Source organism: Bombina bombina, chromosome 8 (assembly GCF_027579735.1).
Source record: "Bombina bombina isolate aBomBom1 chromosome 8, aBomBom1.pri, whole genome shotgun sequence".
NCBI classification, from domain to species: Eukaryota; Metazoa; Chordata; class Amphibia; order Anura; family Bombinatoridae; genus Bombina; species Bombina bombina.
The window spans coordinates 170,779,567-170,797,846 of NC_069506.1; the positions used below are offsets into that span (position 1 = coordinate 170,779,567).

The following is an 18,280-nucleotide window of genomic DNA, read 5'->3' on the forward strand; positions in this document are numbered from 1 at the left end:
GAGTGTGTGTGTTTAGCTGGCGTTGAGCATGTGTAGTTCCTCCCTTCCGGGTGTTTATCCCTCCAGATGTCATTTAAGGCTAGGGAATGTTTAAATTTAGCTAGGGTAATGGAGTCTCTCTTAGTGTTACGTCGAGTCGTGTTTTGTACGATGTTTGAGGTGGCGTCTCTAAATCTATCAGCTGGTGACTGTGGCACTATGTTGTAGTCACCTCCCAGGATTATCTGTGTGTCAGCAAACTGAAGTATCTTACTACTTAGGTCTCTCCAAAATGCACCCTTATTAGTGTGCGGGCCATAGACTCCTCCAATAGTTAGAGGCTTGTTCTCAATTTTTAGCTTAATAAGGACATATCTCCCATCCCCATCAGCTTGGTATTTGTCAATTGTGTGCGATAGATTTTTCCTAAAGAGAATAGCAACCCCCCTGTCTCTCTTTTCCTCGTATGTAGTATGTAATACTTCTCCCACCCATCCCTGTTTCAATTTCTGGTGTTCTATATTGGTTAGATGGGTTTCCTCTCAGATCGCTATATCAGTGTGTTGTTTTTTAAGGTACCTAAGTATAGCTTTCCTCTTTATGGGCGAGGATATTCCCCCCCCACATTCCACAATGCTATCTTCATAATGAATGCAGCAGTAAGAACACTTAACTACCCTACCAGAGCGTGTTATGTAGCGTGTGTGGTTATTTCTTATTGTTACTAACAATTTGCTGGCCGAGAGAGAGAGTACGGTCTTACCAACAATTATGAGATTAGCCCAATTTTTCATTCTCAGTCTCTGGAAAGAAAGGCAACGGTTAATTATGCAATATGCTTTCACAACCTTCAACCCTGAGCTGTAGAACTTAAACAGTAAATTCAGCAAACTATGTCACTCTGCTCAGCAGTAACTATAACAGTTTAACTTGTCTTTTAGAAAATAGAGAGAAAGCAAAGAAGAAAATACCCCAACAGCCCACCCTCCCTCCCCAAATACTCAGTAAGAGTATGCAAACTGTGGTTTAAATCACTTAGAGTTCTAAACATCCCTCCACTCCGTCAACAGTGGATAGTTAGTCAAAGATATGTATTTCCATAGTGTGCTAAAGTACTTTCCTTCTTCATGTATCATCATTTTCTCCTCTTTGAAGTGCTTGCTCATTTTCAGATGGTTTTCTGAAGAGATCTAGGAATAGTTGTAGCTGCTTCGGTGTTTCAAACAATTTCGGGCCTTGTGGCGTTTGCAATCGCAGCCTGGCTGGGTACAGGAGCGCCACCGATACGCCTCGAGCCATCAATTCTTTACAATACGGCGAGAACTCTCTCCTCTTTTTAGAAATATCTGCTGAGTAATCCTGAAAGAGGTATATTCTTCTCCCCTTGTATGATATGGAGGGCATCTGCCTGTAGGCTCGCAGCAGTAGAACTTTGTCTTTGAAATTCAGATACTGCACCATAATCTGTCTTGGAGGTCTATCTTGGACAGTCTCTTGTGGCGGCATTCCTATTCTGTGCACTCGTTCAACTATGCAAGGCACATTGGAGGGAGAGAGTTTTAGTAGGCCTGGGAGTACAGTTTCAGCAAAGTCTATTAGATCTCTGGATGGGACAGACTCGGGAACTCCAACTATTTGGATATTGTTCCTCCTGGAACGGTTTTCCAAATCTTCCAGTTTATTTTGCAAGATCTTGTTCTGCTTCTGTAGGTTGGTGATTGATGATGAAGTCTCTATGTAGCGTTCTTCTCCTTCTACTTTTTGCTCCACACTAGTTAGGCGGGACGAGAATGCTTTCACATCTGTGGTCAGGGTATCTAAACCCGTCTGGAGCTGTTCAATCTTGGGTAAGAAGAGAGCAGAGAGTTGTGATACAATTGGGTGTGGATCTTGCACCGAGCCATCCGAAACTTCTGGTTGCTGCTGGTCTGCTTCCTGAGTTTCTATTTGGTTTTTATTCCGCCTGTCAGGTTGCTTCTGTCTCCCCGACATCTTGTCAGTTTGCTTGTGATAAGGGAGAAAATATCTTTGCATGCACGTGACTCTCGGTCAAGTAAATGACCTGTGGGTTAGGAAAGTACTATAGTTTGTAATTTATGCCTCAGGAATCAAGATTACATGTGTGCGTGGAGGGTCTTCCTAGGGGGGGCTTCACGGCCGCTGTTTAGTGTGCCATAGTTGTCAATGCCCCACTAAATATATTTAAAGGGAGTTCAGGCAGTTAGTACTGGGAAGAGTAAGGAGGTTATGAGTTTTGTGTGCCACGTGTCTCTCTGGGCTCCTAGGGCGTTGTGTTAGCTCCCCTGTTTTCTCTCCACTTCTGCAGTATTCCGGGTGTATGACAGGTATCTCAGATCAATATCACTAACAAAGGCTTAATGCAATTAGCTTAACCTGAGGAAAGTCTCATTTTATAATGATATATTAGCCTCTTCTTAACGCCCGGTGTTCAGGTTTCCGGTATAACAGGGGAGATGCAGGTTACAGATGGGGGCCAGAGATAAAATGGTGCTCAATTTCGTCCCTGAATATGTGTGTCTTTTATAGGCTTCTTTACATTCCCTTCTCCCCACTTCTATAATTTAACCTCCTCTACTCACGAACCGGGCTGTTTGTCCCTTTCTGTTGCGGCTCTTCTGTATTATATGCCTCCTTAGAATCCGGCATCTGTGTATTGCCCCTCCGGTGTGGAGCTAGATGGTCGCTCCCTTCTCTCTTCGATTCCGACAGCCACCAACTGCTAATGCTGTCAAGGATTCGAGTTATGGGCACTTAAAAGGGGATTAAAAGCCCTTTATTCTCTCAGGTTGCACGGAGCTCTCTTGCTACGCGTCCTGCTAGTGCGCCCGCCCACCGGAAATCGCGTACCCTACATTCTTATATCTCTACACATGCAGTTTTCCTGTAGCATTGCTGATCCTTCATCTGGAGGGGGGCTTTTTTTCACCAGACGTTACTGCGCAGTTCAGGCGGCGGGGTGTCTGCGACCTTTTAATGCTTTACCTCGCACTGCTAAGTGCAAGCGAAAGGTTACACATTGCACTCCTTCCCAGAGTACATCAGATAATTTATTGGATTTAACTGATAGGGTTATTAAAGGATGAAGTTGTTTCTGAGACTTCAGAGTATGAACATTCTTGGTCGGAGTCTGCTGCCTCTATACCTCCGGCTGCGGAGGAACCAGACTTTAGTTTAGGAATTTGCGCTTTCTTCTAAAGGAAGTTTTGGGCGAATTCAGAGGTTCCAGAGGCCAAATTGCCTGATGAACCTTTAATTCCTAAATTGAATAGAGTTGGAGGACAGGGTGGTACCTTATCCTTCCCTGCTCCTTTTAGATGGTGAACATTAAGAATGAATGGGACAAGTACCAGGGTAGAATTCCCAGATACTATAATAGTTTCCATAGACATGAGAATATTTCTAACAGACAAGAGACATTGCAAGCTAGCTTCAACATGTCTTGCCCTCCAGATCTCCTTAAGGCCATCTGTGGCTCGGTGTATGGAGGTGATTGGTCTCATGGTGTCCAGCTTGGACATAATTTTCTTTGTCAGGTTTCACCTCACTGTTGCAACTGCACTTGCTGAAGCAGTGGAACGGCAATCATTCAGATCTGTCAACAGATTTCTCTGGACAACCAATCTGGAGAATCGCTCTCTTGGTGGTTTTGTCCGGATCACTTGTCCTGAGGGACGTCCGTCTCAAGACCATCCTGGGTGATTGTGACTACGGTTGCGAGTCTGTCAGGATGGGGAGCCGTTTGGGTGCCAGGAAGGCACAGGGCATCTGATCTCAGGAGGTAAAGCTCCTTATCTCTATTTGGATCTTCAGGCAATATACAATGCTCTGAAGGCTTGGCCTCTGCTGGGTTCGTCCCAGTTAATCACATTCCGGGTGTGGACAACTGGGAAGCAGATTTCCTCAGCAGACAGTCCTTTCATCCGGGAGAATGGTCTCTCCCTATCCCGAGTATTTGCAGAGATTTGCAAGAGGAAGATCTTATAACGTCTCAATACCAAGCTAAACAGATAGGGTTCGAGGTACAGGGATCCTCAGGCAGAGCTAACGGTTGCATTAGCGGTGCCTTGGAGGTTAAATCTAATTTCTAGTGTAGTGGCTCGAGTGAAGCAGGCGTCAGTGATACTGACTGCTCCGTCTTGGCCGCAAAGGATATGGTTCGCGGATCTAGTGGGGATGTCGTCATCTCCTCCGTGGAAGTTACCTTGTCGCAGGGATCTGCTGTCCAAGGTCTCTTTGTTCATCAATGTCTAGATTCTCTGAGGCTAACTGCGTGGAGATTGAACACTTGGTTCTAGCCAAGAGAGGGGTTTCTGAGAGTTATTTTTACTCTGATTCATGCTCATAACCTGGTTGCTCGTTACATCTATCATAAGGTGTGGAGGACCTACTTATTCTGTTCTCCAGGATGAACTGGAGAAGGGCTTTTCTGCAAGTCCCCTAAAGGGACAGTTTTCGGCCCTGTCTGTGTTACTGCACAAGAGGTTTGCAGAGCTTCCAGATGTGCAGCCATTTGTTAACTCTCCTGGGATCAGACCTGTGTTTAGATCTAAGGCTCCTCCTTGGAGTTTTAATCTTGTCCTTAAGGTTTTGCAACGGTCTCCGTTGGAGCCTATGCATGAAGTAGACATTAAATTGTTGTCTTGGAAGGTTCTTTTTCTGCTAAATATTGCTTCTGCGCGCAGAGTCTCTGAGATTGCTGCCTTGCAATGCCACCCTCCTTATCTGGTGTTTCATGCCCATAAGGCTGTTCTAAGAACCAAGTTGGGTTTTCTTCCTAAGGTTCCTTTCTTATGTCCTAATCCTCCTTCGTCAAAGGAACGTTTACAACATATTTCTGGATGTGGTTTGTGCCTTGAAGTTTTATCTTCGGGCTACGAAGGAATTTAGACAAACCTCTTTCTCTGTTCATTCTCTTTTCCAGGAAGCGTAGGGGTCAGAGCCTCTTTGACTTCCTTATCTTTTTGTCTGAGGAGTGTCATCCGCTTAGCATAGAAACAGCCGGACATAAGCCTCCTTTGAAGATTACGGCTAATTCTACGAGAGCAGTGGTTCCTCTTGGGCCTTCAAAAATGAGGCCTCTATGGATCAGATTTGCAAGGCGGCTATCTGGTTCTCCTTACATACTTTTTCCAAAATTTTACAAGTTTGATGTTTTTGCTTCTGCTGAAGCAGCCTTCGGGAGAAAGGGTTTTGCAGGCTGTGGTGCCCTCAGATTAGGGTCTGCCTCTCTTTTCCCTCCTATTAGCATTCCGTGTACTCTAGAGCTTGGGTATATGTTTCCCACAAGTAAGGAATGCAGCTGTGGACTTTTCCCATATTAAGATGGAAAACATAAATTATGCTTACCTGATAATTTCCATCTGTATGGGAAGAGTCCACAGCTCCCGCCCGTGTTCTCCGATGGGCGACCCGAAATTTGATTTTTTTTTTTTTTTTTCCTTCTGGCACCTTTTTCACCCTGATATTTCTCCTACTGTTCCCTCGGCAGAATGACTGGGGCTATGAGGAAGTGGGGGAGATATTTAAGCCTTTGGCTGGGATGTCTTTGCCGCCTCCTGGTGGCCAGGTTCAGTACTTCCCACAAGTAAGGAATGCGGCTGTGGACTCTTCCCATACAAATGGAAATTAAATTATTAGGTTAGCATAATTTAAGTTTTTATTTATTCCTCCCTCTAGTGACTCTGTGGATTTCCACATCTTGAGTATTATATCCCATATGTCGCTAGCTCATGGACTCTTGCCACTTGAAAGAAAACATAATTTATGTAAGAACTTACCTGTATAAATTAATTTCTTTCATAGTGGCAAGAGTCCATGAGACCCACCCTATTTTTTTGTGGTTATGATTTTTTTGTATAAAGCACATTTATTTTTTCCAGTTCCTTTTTTTTTTTTTGTATGCTTTTTACTCCTTTTTATGCACCTCACTACTTGGCTATTCGTTAAACTAAGGTATGAGTGATGTGGGAGGTGTATTTATAGGCATTTTGAGGTTTGGGAAACTTTGCCCCCTCCTGGTAGGAATGTATATCGCATATGTCACTAGCTCATGGACTCTTGCCACTATGGAAGAAATTAGTTTATAAGGTAAGTTCAACTTTGTGTTTGTGAGTTATGTCTTACGTTGAAGAATTGTGCATCTGCATTGTCTTCTTGACAAATATCCACTAAGGCTTACCAATGTAATATGTTTCATTATGAGCATCATTTGGAAAGTCTCACAGTTGTGCTTCTTCGGACCTAGGCAAGAAGTTTCTCCTTTGCCTGTCTGGACTTGTTTAGGTGTCTCATGCCTACTCGGTTCCCTTACTCATTGTTGAGGACATTCCTTTTTTTCTCCTTCTCTCTGCAAGTAGGTTCCAGTATGGATACAGGATCTGAGCTTTGTAGAATGAGAAGTGGTATATTAAATTGGGAGTAGTCCCGATTTATTTTTTTAAAGGGACATGAAACCCAAAAATGTTTCATGATTCGGATGGAGCATGCAATTTTAAACAACTTTCCAATTTTCTTCTATTATGTCATTTGCTTCATTCTTTTTGTATCCTTTGTTGTAAAGCACATCTTGAAAATAGCTGCTGATTGGTGGCTGAACTTGTATGCCCATTTTCATTGGCTTACAAATGTGCTCAACTAGCTCCCAGGAGTGCATTGTTGCTTCTTCAATAAAAAAATACCAAGAGAATAAAGCAAAATGTATAATAGAAGTCAATTGGAAAGTTTTTTAAAAATGTATAATGTATCTGAATCGTAAAAAAACATTCTGGGTTTCATGTCCCTTTAAGTAAGCATGTAGCTATATACCACCAGTGATGGTTGTGCCATTGCTTTGAGCATGAATACATTTGTTTATCATAACAGGTTCTGTTGTATATTTAAATTAATATATTAGAGCAAGATAACAATATAGGTAACTAATATTACATTTACTTTAATTGTGTGTTACTGTTGATTGAAATGAAAACTATACCAATTAAATTCACAATGTATTTTTCTATTAGATATCCAAGTGTATCATGTGAGATTCTGACAGCAGACGTGTCTCAGATTAATGATGCTTTAGGAGAAGATGAATCCTTACTGAAGCGACTTTATGGCTTTTTGCAAACAGAAGAAAACTTGAATCCTTTATTAGCCAGTTTCTTCAGCAAGGTGATGGGCATTCTGATAAACCGGAAGACAGAACAGGTAGGTTTCTTTTTGCTATATAAACTTGTAGAGATATTTGTTGTTTTGAGGTTGTGAGACTGATAGTATATGAACATGATTTCTAGTTACTAAAGCAATGAGTATTACAAATTTAGGAGAGCGAGAAATTATTCTCTTGCTCCACGATATAAACGTTTTTTGTTTGTTTTTCCCCTCGGGCTTCTCTCCATCTGCATATTATATTCATACAAAAGCACATTAATGGCTCTTGGATAAGCATTCCTTTGTCACTTGGGGTTGGCAGGAACTCATCAAACTTTAGTCCTTCCTTCCTTTTACAGGCGTTAAACATAGAACATTTTATTTCTTAAAACAAATTCTCTTAATTTGCGAACAAAATGGACCATTTTATTTTTACACAACGTCCATTTTAATTGAACATTTGGATGGTACTTGTATAGTTGGATAATATATGGATTTTAAAAGGGACAATAAGCAGTTTAATGCATGAGTATGAAAGGGATGGAACTGCTATTGTGTAGTCTCCCGAAAATAAGCCAAGTAGAGGTCTCAAAGGATATTGAGCAAGGGCTTCAAGGAGTTTTCTATCTTTCATTATTAATAGAGCTTTGTAGAAGAAGATGATTAAATGTGTTACATGCCAGTCACTTAATCATGATATTTAAGTAGGTGAGAGACTAAAATGCAAGGGCACATTACAGCAATGGAATGCACCTGCTATGCTTACGGTTAAAATACATGATGGACCAACTTGCATTTTGTTTGCATACTGCACGGTGAAGTTTTCTCTGCTTTTCTTGCTCTTGTTTTTTCAATTACACAATGGTAATATTATCCTGTTAATTACAACAAAAGTTTGTATGATAACCAATAATGCTGCTATTTTTATTTTTTTATTTTTTATTGAGGTTCAAAAATGACAGAACACAAGAGTACATTGGTATAGTTACAGTGCTTATACAATAGCCTTTTCCAAAAATATTGAAGAAAAATACAACATATATTCATGGTATAAAGGGCATATCTACCATTAGATAGAACTAGACTTTTACATCTTTAGCGGAATAGTCTACTCTAGAATTTTTATTGTTTTCAAAGTTAGGTAATCCCTTTATTACCCATTCCCTAGTTTTGCATAACCAACAGTTATATTAATTCACTTTTTTTACCTCTGTGATTATCTTGTATCTAAGCATCTACAAACTGCCCCCTTTATTTCATTTTTTGACAGACTTGCATTTTAGCAAATCAGTGCTGACTCCTAGGTAACTCCACGTGCGTGAGAACAGTGTTATCTATATGACGCACATGGACTAATACCCTCTAGTGGTGAAAAACTGTCTAAATGCATTCATATAAGAGGTGGCCTTCAAGGTCTAAGAAATTAGCATATGACCCTCCTAGGTTTAACTTTCAACTAAGAATACCAACAGAACAAAGCAAAATTGGTGATAAAAGTAAATTGGAATGTTTTGTAAAACGACATGTCCTAGCTGAATCATGAAAGTTTATTTTGGACTAGACTGTCCCTTTAATATTATCTGCACTGTGGTACTATTGCAACAGGTGACCCATGTTATTGGATGTAACCAATTACAGGCTTTAATAAGCAAGATAACTTCTATAGAATTTTGAAGCTTAAAGGGACAAACACTTGATGAAAATTGCTAAAACCTAATTTCTCTTGTTAAGTGTGTTCAGTCCACGGGTCATCCATTACTTATGGGATATATTCTCCTTCCCAACAGGAAGTTGCAAGAGGATCACCCAAGCAGAGCTGCTATATAGCTCCTCCCCTCACATGTCATATCCAGTCATTCTCTTGCAACCCTCAACAAAGGAGGAGGTCGCGAGAGGAGCTGGAGTTTTTACTTAACAAACTTTTGATTGAAGAATAGTTATTTTAAATGGCACCGGAGTGTGCTGTTTTTCTATCTCAGGCAGTATTTGGAAGAAGAAACTGCCTGCGTTTTTTATCTATGATCTTAGCAGGCGTAACTAAGATCCACTGGCTGTTCTCGACATTCTGAGGAGTGGGGTAACTTCAGAAACTGGGAATAGCATGCGGGGTCCTCGGCAAATGAGGTATGTGCAGTACTTTATTTTCTGGGAATGGAATTGACTAAGAAAATACTGCTGTTACCGTATGATGTAAGTACAGCCTTAAATGCAGTAGTAGCAACTGGTATCAGGCTGATAAATGTATGCGCAGTCGAGTTATATTCTAGGGACTAGAATTTGACTGAGAAAATACTGTTAACACTGAAATAATACTTAAGCCTTCTCTGCAGTGGTAGCGACTGGTAGCAGGCTTAGTGATAGCTTTGCATGACATTGAAAAATGTTGTTTTTTAATAAAACGTTTACTGGCATGTTATCGTTTTTTGTGAGGTACTTTGGTGATCGCTTTGGGCATGATTTTTTCCACATGGCCAAAATATTTTTTCCAACATTGGTGTGTCCGGTCCATGGCGTCATCCTTACTTGTGGGAAAAAACTTTCACTCTGAAAAAGAAAAAAGCGCAAAGAGAGACTCAAGTGCAATAAATAACACAAACGCTGCTGCTCTTAAAAATATGCACTTACAATTTTTTTATTAATAATACAGCAGTTTAAAAACACAGCTTTCTCCTTTAGGGTAAAATATCCAAATACTCAGCTGCTCCGGTCTGTTTTCACAGCCTAGTTGTCTTTTTTTCAATGTCCGTTCCCTTCCGCTGTTCACCGGAACTGTCAGTGTATGGGAAATCCTTGTTCCTGGGGCTATGGTAGCCCTGAATGTCCAAAAAGCAAAAAGCGTTCTATTCCTAGAACTACGGCTCCTCTGAAGAGCCAAAGTACAATCCTATGATACCTCTACGCGTTTCTTCTGCTATCGTGCAGACTTTCTCAAGAGGATGAAGAGTCAAATGCTGGGTGGATGCGATATCAGTCACAATATAAACCCTCATGGCAGATCCTATTGGTTAAAAATTCCTCTATATTCTACAGGTAAAAAGTATATGCTCTGGGTCCTAGAGACCAAATCCATAATGCTATATTACTTTTCCTGATAACAAGGATATACGGTTTAATAACAACATATCTAAAATTAATACATGCCGCAAACAACAAATAATTAGCACCAAATGTAAATATCCTAAAACATAAGTATGTAGCAATAATATTAAAATCCTTAAACTAAGTAAAATTTTATAAGAGATATATGTAAAATTAATACTTAAAATTAATACAAACTGTTTTATGCACATATTAAAAAGTTGAATCCCTGCAAGTTAATCAAAATTTATCTATACATGAAAAACATTCTGGGGATAACATTTAAACTGTATTGTGTGTATTAAAAATATGATTATTACCTAACACTATATTATTAAGAAATTCATTTTATATTTAAAATGTAATAATTGGAGGTTATTTAAACTTTATTTAAAACTTTATTTAAAACTGAGGAGAAATGAAAAAGAAAAAATTGAAAAAGAAAAAATTATACAAGAGGTGCTACTAAGGAACCCTAAATCTATTTAGATCAAATCACATAAAAGCTGCTATGTCAATATCTATATTCAATCCTTTTGGATGTAAGCTATTAAGTTTTTGTATCCAAAAAGTTTCTTGCTTCCTTAGGCTCATCAACCTATGTTTCTATCTAAAGGGTAGTAGATTCAGGAGTAATTTGAGGAAGCACTTCTTTACAGAAAGAGTGATTGATTTATGGAATAAACTTCCTCAAGAGGTAGTAGCAACAAACACTGTGGGGGACTTTAAAAATGCATGGGACAAGCATAGGGCTATCCTACGAACTAGATAAGTTTATACTGTTAGGTAAGGTGGGGCAGACTTGCTGGGCCTATGGCTCTTATCTGCCGTCAATATCTATGTTTCTACTACAACTGTTAGGTATCCAATCAATTGCTTGTATTCTAAGAGACCTAGGGTCTCCCCCATGGTGTTCTGCAAAATGTATTGGTACACTGTGATTATCGACTTTTTCTTTTATATTGTATAAATGTTCTGTCAGTCTACTTCTTATCTTCCTTTTAGTGCGCCCTACGTAGATTTTGTTACACCCACAGGTTAAGAGGTACACTACATAAGTGGTGTCACATGTACATCTACTTTTAATATAAAAAGACTTAATGCCATCGCTATCTTTAAATTGATTATCCTTATTGATATGTTTGCACATACTGCAGATTTTCTTCCCACACTTGTATGTGCCTGGTTTTAGACTCAGCCAATTGCTTTTTCTATTGATTTCTGTTGTTTCAAACTTCCTCAATTTACTGGGAGCTAGAAGGTTTTTCAAACGTCTCCCTTTCTTAAAGGTGAACACAGGTTCTTCTGTCAGAATAGGAGCCAATACAGGGTCAGTCTTAAGAACACCCCAATGTTTTTTAATAACATTCTTAATAATTTTATGACCCTCATTATAGGTAGTAATAAACCTTAAAGTATCCTTATTGTCTTGAATTAATTTATTACTTTTAGGTTTTAGGATGGAATCTCTATCTGCTTCCTGCGCCCTATTGTATGCTAGTTCTATTGTATTTCTGTTATAGCCCTTTTCTCTGAACTTAGTCCTCATATTTTCAGCCTCTCTTTTAAACATCTCTATATCCGTACAGTTGCGTCTGAGTCTTAAGAACTGTCCATATGGCACATTATCTTTCCACCTCTTAAGGTGTGCACTTCCATTGTCTATGTAACTATTTCTATCTGTTGGTTTACTAAAATTACTCACCGCTGTTTTTAAGTTGTCCTCTACATATAACCAAAGGTCTAAAAATTCTATTCTTGTTCTTGAGTGTTTACCTGTAAAATTTAAGTTAAAATCATTATTGTTCATATGTAGTAAAAAATGATTTATCAATGATTCGTCACCATCCCAGAGGATAATTACGTCATCTATATAACGATAATATTTTATAATATTATTTATAAAAGGATTATTATTCCATACCTTCTCAATTTCAAATCTGTGCATATAAATATTAGCATACGATGGGGCAAATGTAGTCCCCATCGCTGTTCCTTTGACCTGTCTATAAAACACATTTTCAAAACTAAAATAATTATGCTCTAAAATGAATCTCGTGCAATCAAGGATAAAATTCAATTGTTCTATTGAAAATTTCCAGTTCAACAGTTCCATTTCAAGGGCCTTCAATCCTTTCTCATGGGGGATTGAGGTATAAAGCGCTGACACATCTAAAGTTACCCAACAGTAACTTTCTTTCCAATCTAAGCCTTCAAATATATTGATGGTTTGTGTGGTGTCCTTGATATATGATTTAGTATTTTTAACAATTGGTTGTAAGTAAAAATCAATATATTTTGAGACTTTGTCACTCAGGGAATCAATCCCTGAGATTATAGGCCTCCCAGGTGGCTTTTGTGTATCCTTATGCACCTTTGGCAGGTGATAGAAAATTGGGATCCTAGGTTCATTCTCCTGTAGGTATCTAAACTCATCGTTATCAAGGACTCCTTCTGTTTTTGCTAACACTAATATTTTATTTAACTTATTCTGATATTGTTTAGTTGGATTCCCATTAATAATTTGATAAGTATCTGTGTCTTTTAGTAGATTGTAAGCTTCAGCTAAATAGTCTTCCCTCTTCTGTATGACAATCCCACCCCCCTTATCTGCTGCCCTAAAAATGATATCTTTATTATCCATCAATTTCTTAAGAGAATTTCTCTCCTGGGAGGTTAAATTATCATTGTACTTATTAACCAAATTCTTCCTTTTCTTGTGAAATAAATTAAATACTTCTTCCATAACCATTTTTGTAAAAACTGGAATTTGATCACCCTGTGTCCCAACTGGATAAAATGTAGAAGGTCTTTTCAGATTACTATGCTTAATCGTAGATTCTTCCTCGTATATAGAAATATTTAGCAATTCCTCTATTGTATTGATACTCTCATTAACATCCTGGCCATTCACACCCATATCTTCTAGGGATTTCAGAATGGACAAAGTTTCTATATCTTTCCCTTCTAAATGATCTTTGTTAACGGCTGATTTCAAATTACATTCCTTTTTAGCATAAAATCTTTTTAAAACTAACTTTCTAACAAATTTCTGAATGTCGATAAACACTTCAAAATCATTAGGTAATGTTTTAGGTGAAAAATTAAGACCTTTGTTTAAAAGTTTGATATCATTCGCATCTAATTCTAAATTAGCCAAGTTAAAGATATCTAATTCCTGTCTTCTTCTCGTCTCTGCCTTCTGTTTGGTTGTTGTAGCTCTTGCCCCTCCTCTCTTTCCTCTCCTTGTTCTAAACCTCTTTTGTTTTGTCTTTGTCTGGTCTCCCACGCTCCTTGTTGTGTGTGCCTCAGTTCTGGTTCTAATCTCGGATTGTGGGGCAATGTTGTTTTCCCTAAAAAATGGTTCTGATGGTTGATATTCCCCTCATGTCTTTGACTATTTCTCCATTCATTATTCTCTGATCTATGGTTATATTCTTGATAGTCAGATTTGGGTCGAGCCCCCAAAGCAGACCAGCTTGATTCATTTTGAAATTGATTAAGCACTTCAAATCTATTCGATGTACTAATGAACATTATGAATATCCAAATAATAATCATAATAGTTATGGCAATCATGAACAATGGAAGGGAAGAAGGGAGGATAGAGATGGCCCACCTAACTTTAATAGGAGGGACAATCCCAGAGAAAATTTAAATGGTCCCAACATTAGTACATCGAATAGACTATCAAGAATATAACCATACATCAGAGAATAATGAATGGAGAAATAGTCAAAGACATGAGGGGAATATCAACCATCAGAACCATTTTTTAGGGAAAACAACATTGCCCCACAATCCGAGATTAGAACCAGAACTGAGGCACACACAACAAGGAGCGTGGGAGACCAGACAAAGACAAAACAAAAGAGGTTTAGAACAAGGAGAGGAAAGAGAGGAGGGGCAAGAGCTACAACAACCAAACAGAAGGCAGAGACGAGAAGAAGACAGGAATTAGATATCTTTAACTTGGCTAATTTAGAATTAGATGCGAATGATATCAAACTTTTAAACAAAGGTCTTAATTTTTCACCTAAAACATTACCTAATGATTTTGAAGTGTTTATCGACATTCAGAAATTTGTTAGAAAGTTAGTTTTAAAAAGATTTTATGCTAAAAAGGAATGTAATTTGAAATCAGCCGTTAACAAAGATCATTTAGAAGGGAAAGATATAGAAACTTTGTCCATTCTGAAATCCCTAGAAGATATGGGTGTGAATGGCCAGGATGTTAATGAGAGTATCAATACAATAGAGGAATTGCTAAATATTTCTATATACGAGGAAGAATCTACGATTAAGCATAGTAATCTGAAAAGACCTTCTACATTTTATCCAGTTGGGACACAGGGTGATCAAATTCCAGTTTTTACAAAAATGGTTATGGAAGAAGTATTTAATTTATTTCACAAGAAAAGGAAGAATTTAGTTAATAAGTACAATGATAATTTAACCTCCCAGGAGAGAAATTCTCTTAAGAAATTGATGGATAATAAAGATATCATTTTTAGGGCAGCAGATAAGGGGGGTGGGATTGTCATACAGAAGAGGGAAGACTATTTAGCTGAAGCTTACAATCTACTAAAAGACACAGATACTTATCAAATTATTAATGGGAATCCAACTAAACAATATCAGAATAAGTTAAATAAAATATTAGTGTTAGCAAAAACAGAAGGAGTCCTTGATAACGATGAGTTTAGATACCTACAGGAGAATGAACCTAGGATCCCAATTTTCTATCACCTGCCAAAGGTGCATAAGGATATACAAAAGCCACCTGGGAGGCCTATAATCTCAGGGATTGATTCCCTGAGTGACAAAGTCTCAAAATATATTGATTTTTACTTACAACCAATTGTTAAAAATACTAAATCATATATCAAGGACACCACACAAACATCAATATATTTGAAGGCTTAGATTGGAAAGAAAGTTACTGTTGGGTAACTTTAGATGTGTCAGCGCTTTATACCTCAATCCCCCATGAGAAAGGATTGAAGGCCCTTGAAATGGAACTGTTGAACTGGAAATTTTCAATAGAACAATTGAATTTTATCCTTGATTGCACGAGATTCATTTTAGAGCATAATTATTTTAGTTTTGAAAATGTGTTTTATAGACAGGTCAAAGGAACAGCGATGGGGACTACATTTGCCCCATCGTATGCTAATATTTATATGCACAGATTTGAAATTGAGAAGGTATGGAATAATAATCCTTTTATAAATAATATTATAAAATATTATCGTTATATAGATGACGTAATTATCCTCTGGGATGGTGACGAATCATTGATAAATCATTTTTTACTACATATGAACAATAATGATTTTAACTTAAATTTTACAGGTAAACACTCAAGAACAAGAATAGAATTTTTAGACCTTTGGTTATATGTAGAGGACAACTTAAAAACAGCGGTGAGTAATTTTAGTAAACCAACAGATAGAAATAGTTACATAGACAATGGAAGTGCACACCTTAAGAGGTGGAAAGATAATGTGCCATATGGACAGTTCTTAAGACTCAGACGCAACTGTACGGATATAGAGATGTTTAAAAGAGAGGCTGAAAATATGAGGACTAAGTTCAGAGAAAAGGGCTATAACAGAAATACAATAGAACTAGCATACAATAGGGCGCAGGAAGCAGATAGAGATTCCATCCTAAAACCTAAAAGTAATAAATTAATTCAAGACAATAAGGATACTTTAAGGTTTATTACTACCTATAATGAGGGTCATAAAATTATTAAGAATGTTATTAAAAAACATTGGGGTGTTCTTAAGACTGACCCTGTATTGGCTCCTATTCTGACAGAAGAACCTGTGTTCACCTTTAAGAAAGGGAGAAGTTTGAAAAACCTTCTAGCTCCCAGTAAATTGAGGAAGTTTGAAACAACAGAAATCAATAGAAAAAGCAATTGGCTGAGTCTAAAACCAGGCACATACAAGTGTGGGAAGAAAATCTGCAGTATGTGCAAACATATCAATAAGGATAATCAATTTAAAGATAGCGATGGCATTAAGTCTTTTTATATTAAAAGTAGATGTACATGTGACACCACTTATGTAGTGTACCTCTTAACCTGTGGGTGTAACAAAATCTACGTAGGGCGCACTAAAAGGAAGATAAGAAGTAGACTGACAGAACATTTATACAATATAAAAGAAAAAGTCGATAATCACAGTGTACCAATACATTTTGCAGAACACCATGGGGGAGACCCTAGGTCTCTTAGAATACAAGCAATTGATTGGATACCTAACAGTTGTAGTAATAGGTTGATGAGCCTAAGGAAGCAAGAAACTTTTTGGATACAAAAACTTAATAGCTTACATCCAAAAGGATTGAATATAGATATTGACATAGCAGCTTTTATGTGATTTGATCTAAATAGATTTAGGGTTCCTTAGTAGCACCTCTTGTATAATTTTTTCTTTTTCAATTTTTTCTTTTTCATTTCTCCTCAGTTTTAAATAAAGTTTTAAATAAAGTTTAAATAACCTCCAATTATTACATTTTAAATATAAAATTAATTTCTTAATAATATAGTGTTAGGTAATAATCATATTTTTAATACACACAATACAGTTTAAATGTTATCCCCAGAATGTTTTTCATGTATAGATAAATTTTGATTAACTTGCAGGGATTCAACTTTTTAATATGTGCATAAAACAGTTTGTATTAATTTTAAGTATTAATTTTACATATATCTCTTATAAAATTTTACTTAGTTTAAGGATTTTAATATTATTGCTACATACTTATGTTTTAGGATATTTACATTTGGTGCTAATTATTTGTTGTTTGCGGCATGTATTAATTTTAGATATGTTGTTATTAAACCGTATATCCTTGTTATCAGGAAAAGTAATATAGCATTATGGATTTGGTCTCTAGGACCCAGAGCATATACTTTTTACCTGTAGAATATAGAGGAATTTTTAACCAATAGGATCTGCCATGAGGGTTTATATTGTGACGGATATCGCATCCACCCAGCATTTGACTCTTCATCCTCTTGAGAAAGTCTGCACGATAGCAGAAGAAACGCGTAGAGGTATCATAGGATTGTACTTTGGCTCTTCAGAGGAGCCGTAGTTCTAGGAATAGAACGCTTTTTGCTTTTTGGACATTCAGGGCTACCATAGCCCCAGGAACAAGGATTTCCCATACACTGACAGTTCCGGTGAACAGCGGAAGGGAACGGACATTGAAAAAAAGACAACTAGGCTGTGAAAACAGACCGGAGCAGCTGAGTATTTGGATATTTTACCCTAAAGGAGAAAGCTGTGTTTTTAAACTGCTGTATTATTAATAAAACATTGTAAGTGCATATTTTTAAGAGCAGCAGCGTTTGTGTTATTTATTGCACTTGAGTCTCTCTTTGCGCTTTTTTCTTTTTCAGAGTGAAAGTTTTTGCCCTACTTCATTTGGTGTGAAGGATCCATTTGGTAAACAAGCAGCAGAGGACTATAGTGATTTATGGACTGACATCTTTTGGAAAGTGGTAAAACGTTTTTGTTATTCCATTTGTTTTAATATTGATTTGTGTGTATTCTATTTTGATTACCCTATAATTGCATACAGGGATTTGATTTATTTATTTAACATTTGTTGGATACCACACATGTTTGTTGTAAAAATTGATAAACAGAATTGACATTAGTGATTTTATTATATTTTAAGAGGGAGTTAGCGCCACTATTATTTATTTTTTGGTGGGTTAGAATTTTGGATCTTACTTGTGGGAATATCTCTTCCCCAACAGGAAATGGCAGAGTCCCAGCAAAGCTGGCCATATAGTCCCTCCTAGGCTCCGCCCACCCCAGTCATTCTCTTTGCCGTTGCACAGGCAACATCTCCACGGAGATGGTTAAGAGTTTTTTGGTGTTTAAATGTAGTTTTTTATTCTTCTATCAAGTGTTTGTTATTTTAAAATAGTGCTGGTATGTACCATTTACTCTGAAACAGAAAAGGATGAAGATTTCTGTTTGTGAGAGGAAGATGAAGTAACTTCAGTTGGGGGAAACAGTTAGCAGACTTTTCTGCTTAAGGT

General features: G+C 37.6%; 1 protein-coding gene across 2 annotated transcripts in view; it reads left to right on the forward strand.

The window, feature by feature from the left end:
- Positions 1–18,280, forward strand: part of PPP6R1 (protein phosphatase 6 regulatory subunit 1) — a 602,143-nt gene that overhangs the window by 125,111 nt on the left and 458,752 nt on the right. For both annotated transcript variants that reach the window (XM_053690700.1, XM_053690701.1), the window contains exon 3: positions 7,002–7,188. In XM_053690700.1, the coding sequence (XP_053546675.1) occupies positions 7,002–7,188 (187 nt within the window). The remainder of the gene's footprint in view (positions 1–7,001; positions 7,189–18,280) is intronic.